Source organism: Acipenser ruthenus, chromosome 28, assembly GCF_902713425.1.
Source record: "Acipenser ruthenus chromosome 28, fAciRut3.2 maternal haplotype, whole genome shotgun sequence".
NCBI lineage: Eukaryota > Metazoa > Chordata > Actinopteri > Acipenseriformes > Acipenseridae > Acipenser > Acipenser ruthenus.
Window position 1 is genome coordinate 25454082 of NC_081216.1, and position 16712 is coordinate 25470793.

Sequence of the window (16712 nt, forward strand, 5' to 3'; positions counted from 1 at the left end):
TGCTAAAGATCGTGGTTTGTTTAAAGATCATGAATATGAACATTTACTACAAGATAACCCAATTAGACCAGACTACACCCAAAATAAACACTATCAACATCTATAGACTCTCATATTAAATCATATGTTGTTTCTCTACCTACATATCTTAGAGACACGACTGATTTGTTAAATAAATTAGAACTTCTTGAGAATATTCAACAGGATGATATATTGGCAACGTTAGATGTTACTAGTCTTTATACAAATATCCCACGTGAAAAAGGATTACAAGCGTTGGAGTATTTTCTGAGTAAAAGAGATATCACTACACAAGCGTCTACTGATTTTCTATTGGAAATGGCTACTTTAGTTTTACAGAAAAATACTTTTTTTTATTTGAGAATAAATACTATTTACAAATACAAGTTACTGCTATGGGTTCCACTATGGCACAGCCGTTTTGTTGATAAAATTAAACATTGGGGCAGCTACATTGATGCCATTTTAATGACTTGGATAGGTACAGAAGATGAACTTGGTTGTTTTTATTAATTATATTATATTGAATCTTTGAAATTCACAGTAACTAAAAGTAAACAGAATGTTAATTTTTTGGATTTAACTACATTCAAGAGGGGGATACTAAGTTATCAACTACGGCATTTGTGAAAACAACAGATAGGAATAATATACTAAGAGCAGACAGCGATCACCCTGTACATTGTGAAAAGGGTCATCCTGTGAGTCAATTATACAGAATGAAAAGAATATGTGAATCTGATAATGACTATAAAAGCATGTTAAACAAATTCAGGGTCTGATGTTATCCAGAAAACTGGCTTTTAAAAGCTAGGGTCAGAGCGGAAAATTTGGATAGAAAATTGTAACTAAAATCTAAACTAAAAGATAAAAAAGATTTCTCTACAGTTTTGATTGATTGGTCGGTGTTTTTGAAATAATTAAATAACAATGTATCATCAAGGGGGAAAGAGATGGTTTGCCTTAATGATGCATTAATTAAATACATAATATGTCAGTGTTTGTTCTAATTCTGAATTGTATAATCTGTTGTTTACATTGATTGTTGTTTTTAATTGCTAATTCTGTTGTGATTTAAAAATCACCTATGTAAAGTAGGTAGGGTTAAACACTCTAGGTAGGGTTAAGGACCGAAACATGTTCCTGTTTTTTAATATGTTTGTTTTAAATTAAATAAAAATAAAGACATTTTGAGCGCTGACTTTTCGCTGTTTTGTTTAGCTTGTTTTGTCACGCACCGAACAAGAGACTTTGAAAAAGTAATTAACTGCGGAAGGGCACTACTGGAATTGTAAGATCGAGCATACTCATCTCAAAAACACTGAAATCAATTCAAATCAGCAGCTGGATCCGTTATCCAAGGCATGTTAAGACAATGAGAGACTGATAAAAACGATCTGCGGTTAGGACAATGCTTTAACAGTGATACGGCACCTTCCTTTATCTCAGACTGTCCACAGACAAAATAACTGACTCATCAGCTGTTTACAGGAAACTGCATTTCTCAGAAACAACCCAGTCTACACTCCCTTCTTTGCACACCATCTATAACAATAGATACCACAGGATTACTACAACATTGCTTAGAACACAAAGAAAATGTTTGTAATAAGCACCCCACATCCATCTACCTGAACCAACAGTCTCTCTACAGTACGTAGCAGTGAACAATCCTTTCCCATTAAAACAGCAAACTGATACAAAACCAGCACTTTTCACAACCTAAAAAGAAACCTCAGGTCGAGTGTTGATAGGGTGACAATGCCACCCACACCTTTATCACCCCTCACACTCACTTTAAGCAGGTCCTGTATGCGATGCCTTCTCATTTGGGCTACTCTGTTGCTCAATTCCTTTCTTGCAGTAACTGTGTGTTTTCTTGGAATCCTTCTAAAATGTTTGTGCTTAGAAACAAAAACAACAAGTACAGCGCAGCTACGTGTCTGTGTGAACGTGAAGGAATTTGCTCATACAGTACATTGCTAATAGGAACTGCCGTCACAAACCCACAGGGTGTTTCTTTGCTATGCAAGCATTATCACATATCTCCAGATATGCGTTGCGTTAGTGCTGATCGTTAGCAACATCAGCAATCTCAAGACCCAAACATTTTCTGCATGATAAGCAGTACCTAAAACACCCCTATGGTTAACCTAATTCCACCCCCCTAAGTAAAGTCAACATTGCCGAAGTAATTATATCCCTGACATTCACAATATGACCTTTATAGCAACCTAATCAAAGTATCTGAGAAGCTACGTGTTATAGGCACCTGTTTCAATTGTAAACACCTGCTCCCTGTAAGCTCTACACAACATTCCAAGTAAGTAAGTAAGTAAGTAAGACACACGGAGCTTGTGACCTCACAAGGACACACACTGTCCTCCGGTCGCTTCTTTTCACTCTGCATCCGCCATGCAGCCAACCCAAACCTACAGTGTCGGAGGACAACGCAGCTCTGGGCAGCCCGCAGGTGCCCGGCCAGTCTACAGGGGTCACTGGTACGCGGTGAGCTGAGGACACCCTGGACGACCTAAGACGCTCCCCCCCCCCCCCCAGCTCGGCCAATTGTGCGCCACCCCCTGGAAACTACCGTCCACGGTCGGCAGTGGAATAGTCTGGACTCAAACCGGCGACCTCCAGGCTATAGGGCACATCCTGCACGCCACACAGAGCGCCTTTTGCCGGATGCCCCCTCTCGGAAGCCCCTAAGTCGCCTAACATTTCTAATGTACTACAATTAAGATATACTGTACAATGCTTCCTGTCTCAAAAGGACAAAAAGAATTTGTACTTTTGTAATCAAAGCCCGTTTACAAGTCCACCTTGTTTCAAAGCAAATGTTTCAAAGCACTTGATTCCAGACAAAACATACTGTAAGAAAAGCATGAAGATTAATGGCATCACTTTATCCCTTTCAGTCCTGGCGGGCCTTATCTTGGCGCTGCATGTTAACATATGCCGTTGGATATCACATTGGAACCTCACAAGACTCCAAGGCCCCAGTCTGAGGTAGTGTATGAATATCTGTAAAAAAAGCTTATGTGTACTCAATAAAAGTGTTACATTTTGAATGAAATAAACTTAAATTTTGCGTTCTTGAGCTGAAGAAAAATAATTCAGGACTGAAAGGTTAAGAAGCCTTCACGTATTGCATGAAATCAGTGTTGCAAAGCCCCTCCACACCACGACTAGTCATGGACCACAGTAGTTTATTTTCTTTCTGGTGCTTTTCAATGATAACAGTGCTGGGTGTGAGCAGAAGAACTTTACTGGCATTTTTATTTTTAAAAAAAAAACAAAAACACATGTTCATATAAAAATTACAGGTACTTTTATCCACCCAGAATTAACAACAGAGAACATAAAGCCTGAAACAAAAGCCGTCATTTCGTTTCTAACATCACATTTTATTGTATATAGTAACCAAGCAAGTCTGATCAGGTTTCACAGTCCTTCAGTCTGTACCAACGCCTTCTCTCCGGCATAACTACTTGCAGTCACAGAAAGCAACTCAGTCAAGTAGCAACAAGAACTCTGTGATTGAATTTGGATTTCTGCTCTTTTGTATGGTAGTGGATGAAACTGATAAATGATTAAGGAGTTGATCGCTAAGGAAACCCCTGCTCTGAAACACACAGCTGTTTATCAGACTCTGTCAAGTAGTTCATAAATAAAAGCATAGTTACAGTGATTGCCACAACAATCTTAAACACCAGCACCTCTGTGTTAGTGGCCTTCTTTCTTATATGCTGGTAACCAAGAAGTTGCTTAGCAAATATTGCTTAGGAATCGTTCATACCATATTTATCATCACACAGAACTATTGCCAGCTTACAATCAATGTGGCACATTCCCGTTCTCATGATACACTAATGCACACACATCTGTACAGTGTGCAGAACGTACTTACATTAGCACTTAGCTGAGTGGTAAGAGCTGACACTTTTTCCTGTGATGCATCAAGTTCTCTGCGCAGTTTGCGTATCTAAAAATAAATAATGCAATTAAGCATGTTACAGGGGCTATTTCCACATGCTACCAGCAATAGGGTAATAAACAGTTCTAAACATTATTATACTGGGATTAGAGAAACTGTCAAACCGATACTTTTTATTAAGGTTCTGTCCGACGTAACTATTTATTTGCAATGGACCATAAAAAAAACTACGCGCTTCAATAAATAAAGTTCATTTATCTTACCTCTGACTGTGATTTTTCTTCAGGCTGAAAAAAAAATAAAAAAATAATGAAAACATTAAAAGGCAGTGGTTTCAATAACAATTTATTCATATAGCAACAACATTCCCAACCATATATATCATAATAAATGGGTAACTTTGCACCTGCCGGGAAGTTGTTACCCAGAGTACTTAAAATTCTAACATTAAAAAAAAAACAGGAAAGACCTTTGCATGAAATTGTTATGAGCTGACAGTCTATGTTGGAACTCTGGGTAATTCCTAGGAGGAGACACTTCAGACAGATCGCTAGAGTCAAAAGAGCCGGCACAAGATTTATTGACTTCCACATTTCTTCTCTAACACACAGTAATACAGCTGTGCTGCCTCCAGAGTAGAGCAAACGTCTCCTTGCCTTTATAAATCTATAACACTGTCAATGCAGTCATTATTCTAAAATGAGATTCAGAACACACACAGCATGTACATTATCACAGCCATGGAAGTGTATATATATATATATATATATATATATATATATATATATATATATATATATATATATATATATATATAATTTCTGATACTTCTATTAAAAGCTGTGGTTATAATATCTAATTATATGAACTTTGTAACATGAGACTAGGTGAGAAACATTCATGGTACACATTGACTTTGGCAGCGGGCAATATTTTGCTTGGTTGTGCTGAAAACTGTTTTGACTCTTTGAAACAAAACTGGATGAGTGACACAAGCATATCTCTCAACACACTGTTCCAGTCAGCATGACTTCACAACCACATTATAATTATCTGAAAATATTTCCAAAAGAAAAACATTTCTATTAATAGAACGCCTTTAGCTGTTATTCTTTTATTTGCCGTTCACTTAAGTACAGAATATTCAGGTTTCCTTTTTCATCTTTGTCGTTTCTCGGTACTCATTATGAGACACATGTATGAAAAGTATACAACACAAACTCTGAACAAAACCGGGCAATCTTGAGTGAACTGCAGATATTTTAAGATGCTTGTATGTTGAATTCACCTCAACTCCTTAGAATTTTTAAAATTACTACTGCAGCTGCAGTAGATGAAGGCACTATAAAACAAATCAACTTCTACAGTGAAAAATGCTGTCACACTTGTGCTAAAATCCCATTAGCCAACATTATAAATCCAGTATTAAAAAAAACAAAAAAAAAAAAACAAGATATGGTATAACCACTGATTTCAACATTAAAAGTGGTTGTAATTAATTATTTTAAAGGAAATGCCCTACCGTGAAGTCCTTAGACTTTGATGTCCCTGCACATGACACTGTTGTCATCATTCTGAAGCAGCTTTTTTTTCTCTCTTTCCAACTCCGATAGAAACGTTTCTTTGTGCACAATTTTCAGTGCTTCAGCTAAAGGATCACATTTCACTGCACCTGACCAGGCTATCATTTTAAAGTAGAAAATTCTTCGTTCCAAACGTCAGGCAATATATAGGCAGAAAAGCATATTCACAATCCATTGGCTCGTGTTTGCATGGGTGGAACCACCGTGACAGCTTCGCCACACTGTTTGCAGTAAATGTTTATACAGGTACCAGAAACCCTACCTGGCCTCTTCTGCAAACACAACATTAACATATATCGTCCCTTTAAAAAATTATATTATAAATCCACTATCAAATGAAAAATTTATTCCAGGGGAAAAACATTTTAATGCATATTTAATTTAGATGAAATTGGACCTGGTTTCAGCTATTAGAAAGTGATGTTTTGTTTGCCTTTTACTGCACGCTGAAACAAGTCGTATCACTGTAACAAAAGTAACTAAAGTCCTTCATTAATGATCAAATTATGACTGTCAGGCTTTGAGTATAATGACTCTCTTATATTCTGAAATGACAATTTTGCTGCCTGATGACCACAAAATGACTCTCATTCTTAAATGTATGTTTATGTATTTTTCTTGCCTACTTCATTTAAATTTTAAAACACTATCTACTTGTAGGAAGGAAGACTGTGTTTATGCCCCCTAAAAAGTAACACTGAGGCCCAAGTGTGAGCATAATCAGATGTGACCTATACAGAACCAGACCACTACCCATTATGTATCATTCCTGCAACACACATCCTGTCTGTGGTCTTGTGACTTCACCAGTGTTTAGCCTCTACACGTTACACCTGTAATCTAATGTGCTACTTTGGGGTTCATTTTGGTTCACCGTAATCCGGACTGGTTAAGTAAGAGAGAGTGGAGGACTAACTGGTATGAATGCAAATGATTTGTACTCACCGTGGAGTAGATAGAGGAGGTACTAGAGACCAGAGACAATGAGGAGCCATGCACTGAAAAAGAACAAATGAATAATGCAATGAAAAAACACCGAAGCATTAGCAGACAACTTCCTGGTTTAATTGTCAAAGAACTGCAGTAAGAAATAATAATAAAAAAGGACATAACTTGTCTACTTGTCTGAATTTGAAAACGGCAAAATCAAGTTATATACATGGAAATTCCTTATTTTCAACACCATGTTTCAAGTAATAGCCTTAATGCATTTACAATTAGAATTCTTCTTCATAGCTCAAAGCACATTAAAAATGATTTGAACACAAACAGCATCAACAAAATAAGGACCCCCCTGCAGCTGTCGAGTAACAGCAAGAAGCAGTTCCAATCTGACAGGTGCAGGTTCCAATGAACTTGTTTTGGTCCAGCCTGAGCCATTGTGTGGCTTTTTTGGTCTGGTTACACTGAGCAGGCAGCCCCCACCTATCCCCTTTTGCTGCTGTATTACTTCAAAAATAAAAAAAAAAATGATTTAAAATATCATCACACTATAGGTCAGATCTCTTTTCACTTATTCAAACAGAAACGACTGCATAGGTAAAATAAAAAAGTGTCAGAAAGAAGAAATGAAAACACTTAAGGGCTTATTTGTTGCTTTATGAGTCTTGCCGTCTTCCTTTTTGGCAGCCTCTTGCTTCCTGTATTCATGTATTTAATTGCCCTAAATGTGTTAAGCACTTAGGTTCCATTGTCTGTGGGTTACTAAACTCCTATCTATCATCTGGATAAAGAAGTACGAGACACTTTTCTGCACAATAGGCACCATTGATCCATGCTACTGTATTAAGTCTCTAAGCCCTAGACAATCTCAGATTTTTTGAAGCTTAGGATTTTTACCTAGGAATGCAGAAGAAACTGAAGCTCCTTTTCAATTTAGTAAAAATCAAGAGCCCTGGTTATAAAATAAGCAAGCTGAAATGTAAAAGTTACAGTTGAGCTGACTCATGGGAGCTAGTATGAACTGCTTATTTTAGTTTTCATGTGTACTGTTTTTTAAATAAACCTGTGATATTTAGTTATATCTGTGTGATACAACAAAAATACTGAACACCAATTCTGCATGATTCCCAACAACCCGATTGAAATAGCTTGATTACCTGACCACGTAACTCAGCAAAGTGAAGCAAATCCGTTTAAAACAGAAAACATATTGAAACTGACATTAACAAGCTTTTATCTGTATTTATACTCTAAACCAAAAGGAACATGTGGCAAAACGTGGCAATAAAGTGTATGGGTAAAAAATAAAAAAAAAAGCAGCTACTATTTCTAACTCCTAATCCTTATTTTATTGGTAAAGCCTAAAATAATGTAGCAGCTCCTACCAGAGATACACATTATATCAGCAATCCTGCCCCCAAGGTAAGCAGCTTAAAATGGTTTCTGTTAACAAAGGCCTGGTGTAACTCCTCAACCACCTGCCCTCCCTAATCCCCTTGGTCCCCATCCTGTTTTTTTTTTTTTTAATTTAGTCATCACCAATGTTTTTTTTTTTTTTTTTTAACCCGGTTTTCTCCCCAGCTTGGAATGCCCAATTACTATTTTTATCCCGCTTCACCGCTGCAACCCCCCGGTGACCCCAAAACGGAGGCTGAAACACGCGTCCTCCGAAACGTGTTCCTGCCAATCCGTCATTTTTCGCACTGCGGATCCACAGCAAAGCCACCAGACCTATACTGCTGGAGGACAACACGGATCTGAATGACTCCACTGCAGACCCACAGATGCCCTATTGGCCACAGGGGGTCGCTGTGCCCTGCAGACCTAATCCCTCCCTATCCGGGCGGTGCTCAGCTAATTGTGCGCCGCCCCCTAGGAGTGCCTTTACTGGATCCGCCACTCGGGAGCCCCCTCCTATCCTGTTTTTAAAAACAGATTAATCTGCGTGACACCACCAAGAAGTACAAGAGGTTCAGAAAGGGTGTTGATGCAGGTCCTAGCTCTGGATCAGTAGAAGCTGAAGCCGCACAAACAGCCTGAGGAGCACTGATGTCTCATTGCCCTTTTACCTGGGCTCATCACACTCATTATATCAATAGCCCGAGGACCGGGAGGATATGTTCGTTGGTTTAAAGAATATCTTTATGTACTGTGCCATTAATGTTTTTTCTTGTAACAAGTTCACCAGACAAAATTTAGCATGTTGAAGTGTGGGTTAGATTGAAATGATTCAGGGTTTGGCTACGTTGACAGTAAATTGTACATTTTTGTTGATGTGTAAAGCAAAATAATGTCTATTTACAAGTCACTACTATCACTGAAATGCATTATACTTTGCTGCGTGAGATTCAGGCATTTGTACATATCTGTCAGATCATTAACCTTTCTCATTTTTTTTTTAAGTTTCATTAGAACTACTTTAAAAATGTTTCTTAATCTGACATTCAAACACACATCTGCATCTTGTTAGCTTAAAATACAGAATTTGTTGTCTCCACTTTAAAAATAAAAACAATGTGTTAGAGATATGCAGTTTAAAAATGATATCATTAGGTAAAACAATTAGTTATATTTGGTGTTAAGCACAGACTCTTAAATCTAGTAACATTTTTTCATTTTGCTGTGCAAGACTGTACAAGATACCACAACGGTTCGCTCAGCTGTTACAAAATAATCTAGCTAGAGCACGTAGAAGACCTTTGTTAGATGATATACATGTTTATTTGTTAAATAAGTGTATAAAATGAGTTGCCAGAAAGAGTAATGGTGTCTCAACTGATCCCGTTCTCAACTATAAATGAAAATTACAATTGAGGAATCAATGCCAAATACTGATAAATATATTTCTTATACTCTTTCCTGTGCTTATAAAACACAAGCTTTCACAATGATAGGACAATCCCTTTCTATGTTGTGAATATACTGGCTATATGTGTAGATCTTGTAAAGAGGGCTGTGCAATTGCCTGTCTTTCTTTTTTTAGGAGGATGGCCGCTCCTTATTGGAGCACCTAACGTACCTTCTTCAAAGCCATCCCTGAAGGACCCAGAGCGGCTCATGCTCCTGATTTTCTCATCCAGAGACATGGAGCTGTTGCGGAAGCGAGGATCGCTGTATGGATCCAAGGGCCCCTCCTGATTCCACAGCACTGAAGAGTTTGCAAGGTTAATCTGGGCAGCAGTGGTTGGACTAGCTGAAAACAGCAAGCAGCAGCAGCAATATGATTTTGTGGGGTGTATAAAATGGAACACAAAAATAAAAAATAAAAAACTACAAAATATGATATAAAAACTACATTTTCTATATCGAAATAACCACATATAAAAATGTATACACAAATGCAATAGCCAGTGGTTCATTATAAAACTGATCACATGACTGGGAGTAGTATGCTGAAACAGTATTTCAGACATTTATTGAGCAAGGTCTAATCTGGAGCCACGCACTCTAAAAGCATGACTGCCAAAACAAATAGTAGAAATAGTTATTACTAAGGCACAAAAGAACATAAGAAAAGAAAACAACTATTACGAAATGTCCATACAATTCCTGGAATAGTTTGGATTTACTTGTATAAATTTATGGCGGAAGCTACTGTACTGTACATAGGGACAAAAAGGTGCATCTGTTGGCAAATGGGAAATGTTTGCAGGCTTACCAAGCTGGGCAAAGTTGAACCTGGTTCCAGAAGGAGAGGTAATGCTGGAGCCTGGCGAGAATGGGGAGTTGCTGGCACTCTCCTGCAGGCCTCCTGCAGAATGAGATCGCAACCACTCCTTGGCATCTTCCTGGCTGCGGAGCTGGGAAGAAGGGGGGTACCTGCAACAACAAGAGCCTGGTCAGACAGTCCAGTGGAAACAGAAAAGCTGGTAAGGTGCAACCAGGAAAGGATCAATCCACGTGCAGTGTACTAAAACAGTTATTTCAAATTAAAATGTCACTTTTTAAAAATGTTATTGTGGAGACAACACACCACAAGTGCTCACTCATCAAGTCTGAAATGAACAGCTTGTTAAGTTACACTGTGATGACTGTTAAGTTACGCTGTGATGATTGCGGTTTATAATAAAATGTGCAGTAATAGCTATTTTTATTCTATACAAATAAGGGTCACTGAACATGTGTGCTTTTTGGACAAACATTGCAGAGCCAAAGCAGAAGGCAACTTAGTACTAGGAAACCTGATCAAATTAGATGTTTTACCCAGAATCCAGGCACACTGTTTAACTGTAAACACATTTGAAAGAAGCAAACACGCACTTTTATTTATTTATTTTTTTTAAAAGGTTGCATGCATCTCAAAACACAAAATTCAAAATGGAAAAATGTGGTAGTGTGAGATTTAAGAAATACAAAGTTCCTTTGTTTAAAACTAAGTTGAAGCACAGGTGAAAACCATTGTAAAAAATACACTTAATAAACAATGTGATTTAAATAGAGCTTGTGTTCTAAAAAATTATTTAACATCTATCTTCTATGTATACCTACTGCCTGCAGACCATTACTCTGAGTAGCTTTGCAATGTTTGTCATGGGTCTTCGCTGAATTTATACTAACAGGAGTAGAACTAATTAGAGGTGTCTGGGCTGTGACTTTTCTTTCAGCTCACAGTTGCAAGTGTTTATTCTAGCAGGTCAAAATGTAAAAACACTTATTGTAAAAAAAGAAAAAGGTCTGGGGTGAGTTCTTCCATGTTCAGAAAACATTCTCAAGCAAATCAAGGTTAAAAGCTTTTGGCAAAAGCTCTGTAGGCCGTGGAAACATTTGCACAGTTTTATCTTCATCTACCAGCACCACAGAAAGCTTGTGTTTAAATGTGCGTGAATGGACAAAACCACCCTGTGCAGCAAGACATCTTGCAGGATTCACCTTCCAATTCTCTGAAAACAAAACACCTTTAAAAAGACCACAAACATAAAATAAAAGGTACATTTGAGTAAAGGAAGCTTTGTAAAGACAGATAACCCCCACCATGCCCCAGCACAAGTGAATAAAGAAAAGGTAACGTTTAGCAAGGCCACAGTACTGCCAAACAGAAGTGACACACACATTTAAACATTGAACAACTCAAAATGAAAAGAGTGACTGGCTCATACATGTGCACAAGCGCAAACTGCCACCAGCAACACCCACAAGAAGTGCAACAAACAGCGCAATGCATTGGCACCACAGAAAAGCAGGAAGCACCAATACCTGAGTCCCTTCTTTGGCAAGGTGTTTCTATCGAGGTGAGGGTCGCTGTAGGTAGGAGATTTAGAGAATAGGATAAGGAGGAGAAGGAGCAAAGAGAAAAAAAGGGAGACAAACTCAGGACAAATGTTTCATGAGGGCAGACAGCAGCTTGTACAAATATGTATGCGTTATGCTAAATTTCAAGATAAAAGAAGAACTGTTTTTTTTTTTTATTTTATTTATTTCTTATGACTGACTTATGCATGATTTTGCTTGCAAAACAAAAACCATGAAGACATTAATGTGCAACTCAGAATGAGCAAAAGCTACACTGAAGACTGCTCTATCACAAAGGAGGCAGGCCACCTTTCCTGAAGGGTCTCTTACTGAGCGTGGCAACAGCACTAAAAGCAACCTACATTGAGAGACTAGGAAGGGCCAGTGCTTACCGCAGAAAATGTAAAAAAAAAAAAAAAAAACCCTAATGACATGCCGACACACAGCCAAGACTAAAGCAAACACACCGTGGGAAACCTGGTGACCTGGTGAAACTATTTACAAGCCTGCAACTGCCTCAGGTCGCAACAGTTTATTTCACTAATTCTCTTCTTACTGATTTAAATGTCAAACGACGTCACTAACACTCCATTATTATAACAGTTTGCTTTGCAGAATCTCCAGAACGCATGACGCAGCTCTTGCTCAAATGTGGATGCCAGCAGAGGTTTCTAATTTAATAATACCAAATGTGCTGGGATTCAGAGTCAGATAGCTACCACAGAGCTGTCTGTTTGTGCATCTTTTTTTGTCATCATTTACAGTACTTTTTATCATTTATTTAACTTATTTCCACAATGGATTTGTTAACTGCACTATGCAAACAAACTGCAATGTCTATCTTAAGTCAATATGACAACATGTGAGCCTTGGTAGTTTAGAGTGCCCTTTTCCTAGGCCAGCTGTAATACAGCTCTGAGCCAGGTGGTGGTGCCATAGGGACTTATTATAAAGCATGGTGCAACAGTGCTGCATAGTGGCCTGTCAAATTAATGCAATCAAGTTTTCAAATGTCAAGCAATCACTGTGTAACAATGGCGTTAGTTTATCTTTATAAAGCTCAGCACAATCCACTGGTCAAGACAAACACGTTTACCTGCCCTGTTTCCGAGGTAAAGTATTTCTGCTGAATTTTGGGCTAGCAGATGGGGAAGAAAGAGGACTGAAGGGAGGGGTGACAGAACAGAAAAGAAAGAGAATTAGTAAACGAGGAGGACAGAAGGAGAAGTTATTCATCTCAACCTTCGCTTTCAACGTAGGGTTAAGAGCGCTCCTATAACAAATTTGATTTTTTTTCAGATTTTTAAGAAAGAAACATGTCTGTAAAACAGTAAATCAAAAGGCACAGCATCAGCATTTGCTATTGATTTGCTATCAAACTATGCCAATCTTAATTTGCCATTATCCTTAACGTGTGCATTCAAAATGATAAAATTATGGAATAAACAGTAGAATATTCCTAATAAAAAATAATTGATTATGAATATTAACAGCAAAGTGTTAAATACAAAATGACCCATAAAACCTGTAGCAAATTCTTTATCATCAAAAGAACCACATTGCTAGCATAAAGTCTTTTAAAATGCATAAGAGGTGCCACTTTATCCCTTACCTCTCAGACAAGGCTGTCTTCACACTGTTATTCCTTGCCATTGCAGACAGAGACTCCTCTTTGGAGAATGGGACCAGCCCGCTGGTGGAGTTGTGACGGCTGATCCCTCCGCTGCTCAGGGAGATGTCGATGGACTCACAGCTGGTGTGCAGGCTGCTGACAGACTGGTACCCGAGGCCGTCCTTGCTCACCGTAGAGGAGCTGCTGAGGTTGGTGCCCCACGTCAGGCTGTTGGAAGGAGCGGAATGGGCAGAGCCCGGGCTGGAGGCCATGGAAGACTGGGCCAGGTCGGTGGTCTTGTTATAGAGGGGGCTGCTGCCACCACTGCTCAGCATTCCACTCCCTGAAGGCGAATCAAGGTTAGTCTGTGGAGTCATGGTGGCATGGGGGTTGGTGATAACTGTGGAATTCTTCATATTCTCAGCTGTTGTGACTGGGGCTTGTTTACCTGGCTTGCCACCAAACAGTCTGCATGAAAAAAAAAAAATAATAATAATAAAACACATGATGACCCATAAGCACTGTTAGTTGGACCACTTATACATAAAAAAAACAAAAACAAATGCTCAATTAAAATGTCTTGGTTTTCCTGGGTTTTTTTAACACTCCAAAGATAACAAGGATAACATATGTATTGTATTTCCGAGCTCATTCAAGTAATGCGCACTAATGATTGCACATTTATGTTCAATTATTTTCAGCCACAGGCTCCAGGAGACAAAACCATTAGAAAAACTGGACAAACATTATATTTTACAGAAAAAATATGAAGTTTGCCAAGCTACACAATACAGTCTTTAGGACTTGAAATGATTAAATGTATTTTCAGCTACATGCCAGTCCTTCTCAAACAGAATATTCAGCCGAATCTGCTTCACCTAGTTGTTTTCATTAGTTTATGATTAAATAAGCTTTGTTCAGCTAATTCATTGATCTAATGAATACAGAATTTCAGAATAATAGAAAAATAAATAAATAAGACATAAATGCAAACAGTCTTTCATTGCCTCAGTTAATTATCATCACGTACAGCACCAAGGACATGTTTATACATCTGCGGATTCATAGGTCACAATTACATGTTCTCATGACCTCATCAACTGAATAAGAATGCAATGTCAGATTATAAAAAAAATATAAAACAAACCAAGACCTCAGGCCTTATGGTTACTAGTAATTCATTACTAGCAATAACCTTTTCTAGGAAACTAAAAAAAAAAAAAAAAAAAATTCAGCTTTCGATTTAAGAGTAGATATTTTCACGAATAAATGAAAGCATTTATATGACTGAATGCACAAGCACAACTACAACAGATTCAACAACTGGATCTGTGCTTTCTGTCTTCAGCAAGGCTGCCATAGCAAACCTTGATCGGGAGGTCACCCACCAGAGACAACAGGTTGACTGCAGTCCATCTGAATAAAGAGATCTACTGAAGAATTCCCTGATCTGTATTTGTTACTCTTTTAAAAAAAAGTCTGTAAACTCCCTCCTGACATTTGAAACGCATCGTCGTGGCAGCTGCTTCTTACCTGCGCAAAGTGGGTGATGACACATCTGCGTATTTGGATCCTTGTTGGCGGCCACTCTGCGAGGCCCCAGAGTGGGAGGTTGGGCTGGCCTTGATAGAGTTGCAGGAGGCTACGCTCTCTGTATCAGAAGACACACCTTTCTCCCTGTCTGTCTGGTTGGCTCCTCCAGGTAAAGGGCTACTACCCATTCCTACTTTGGAAGGCTCTCTTATTTTGGGCACGGGTAAGCCAGCAGACTTGCTGCTGAGATTGGAGTCAATGCTACTGGTGCTGGACCGGTTGCCGTTTCTGCCACCGCTGCCTGATTTACTGGGTCTGGGCAAGCTGCGATACTGCAGGTTAGTCCGGGCACTGATGGGCAGGTAGGCATCGTCCTGATGGGAGCCATCCACACTAGCCATCCGGCTACCAGACCTGCCGATGAGCCCAGATGACTTGGGGATTTTGCCCAGGGTTGCTGAGCCGCTGGTGATGGTGGCACCGCTGGCAGTGATGATGGTCATGCCCCCAGGCTGTTTCTTGAACCCGAAGGTGTTGGTGGGGGTCCTGGAAGCGCTCGATGGAGGTTTCTTCGTTTCGTCTCCACTGCTGCGGCCAGCATCTGAGGGGGAACGCTGGACATTAGCAGACTTGGGGGAGAGCCTGCCCTTCTCTGATGCCTTGGCATCATCAGTTTTTCCTAAAGTCATTAAAAAAATCTATTAAATTATGAAAGACGATCTATAAAAATGTTTTTGATTGACGCCTTATTAAGCAATGTAGCAGTACTGATGTGGCTAACTGCAGGGTATGGCTGTGTTTACCATTACTGTTTAATAACATCTGTGAAAGGCTTACTTAAGATTAAAAGGTTATAATTGACTGGATTCCAGTTGGTGTGTCAGACAGATTAAACTTGGTTCAGGGCAGAACTTTTTCCCTCCCATTATTTACAGTGTGTGATTATTACTCCTCAGAATCTCAGAATAAAAGGTTGATTTTTAATGACACATTCAATAGGCTTTTCATTTATTTTCAACTATATAGGAAAACTATGAAAAAGCTTTAAGTAGACAAGACATTTTGACTAATGCTTTAACCAGTGTTTCACCACCCCCAAAAAAACAAGAAACAAAAAAACACACACAACAACAACAACAACAACAACAACAACATGATGAACCTTTTTCGGTTTAGCACTAATGTAGAGTATAAAAATGAAAGGACATACTAGGTTGTTGCATACCAGTTCCATGGGTTTTCAGCGTGGCGTTTTTCGTCCTGGGTGTAGTGATGCCAACCTGGGCAGTCATGCCTCGTCTCCAGGAGCCTGTCTGTGAGATGACGGTTGTTTTTCTGCCAGAGTTGCTTTTGTCTGACTCATCAGACACATCGGAAGGGTTGCGTCTCCACTTGGAGCCGGACTCCATCTTGACTCCACTGTCTGAGCCCCCGTCAGATTTCTTCATTTCATCCCCAGACCGCATAGAGTTCCGCTCCACAGCGCAGTGCTTCTCTGTGTCCGTCTGGGGCTGGAAAGATATCAACACAGCACTCGTCTATGAGAGAGGCGGAGGAAGGCAGGCATGCAACATAGTTAAAAAAATCCAGAAGAACCACAGCACCAATACTAGGGGTGGGAAGCTAGGAACTTAATTTCAAAACAAGTGAAAATGAACAGTCATGCGATCTCGCAATGTACGTCAATACAAATTCTAAGAGACATTCATGGAAGAATATATTCAATTAATTATTAAACAAAGAACTAACTTTGCTTGGTTTCTGTTCACTGATCGTGGTTTGGTGAGCGGTTCTTTCTTTAGAGAATGAAAATGTCTGACAAGTGGAGTTGACAAATAAGTCACAAGCTAGC

The 16712-nt window shown here is 39.0% G+C and overlaps 1 protein-coding gene across 16 annotated transcripts in view; it reads right to left on the reverse strand.

Annotated features, from left to right (window-relative positions):
• The window catches only part of LOC117434877 (neuron navigator 2-like), a 171628-nt gene that overhangs the window by 15183 nt on the left and 139733 nt on the right, over positions 1-16712 (reverse strand). For 4 of the 16 annotated variants that reach the window (XM_059003132.1, XM_059003125.1, XM_059003119.1 and 1 more), the window contains 10 exons: positions 16071-16398; positions 14861-15539; positions 13328-13795; positions 12812-12877; positions 11680-11724; positions 10145-10305; positions 9506-9679; positions 6490-6542; positions 4225-4248; positions 3935-4009 (listed from right to left, as the gene is read on the reverse strand). In XM_059003132.1, the coding sequence (XP_058859115.1) occupies positions 3935-4009; positions 4225-4248; positions 6490-6542; positions 9506-9679; positions 10145-10305; positions 11680-11724; positions 12812-12877; positions 13328-13795; positions 14861-15539; positions 16071-16398 (2073 nt within the window). The remainder of the gene's footprint in view (positions 1-3934; positions 4010-4224; positions 4249-6489; positions 6543-9505; positions 9680-10144; positions 10306-11679; positions 11725-12811; positions 12878-13327; positions 13796-14860; positions 15540-16070; positions 16399-16712) is intronic. The other 12 variants (XM_059003129.1, XM_059003120.1, XM_059003133.1 and 9 more) reach the window with 7 other exon arrangements.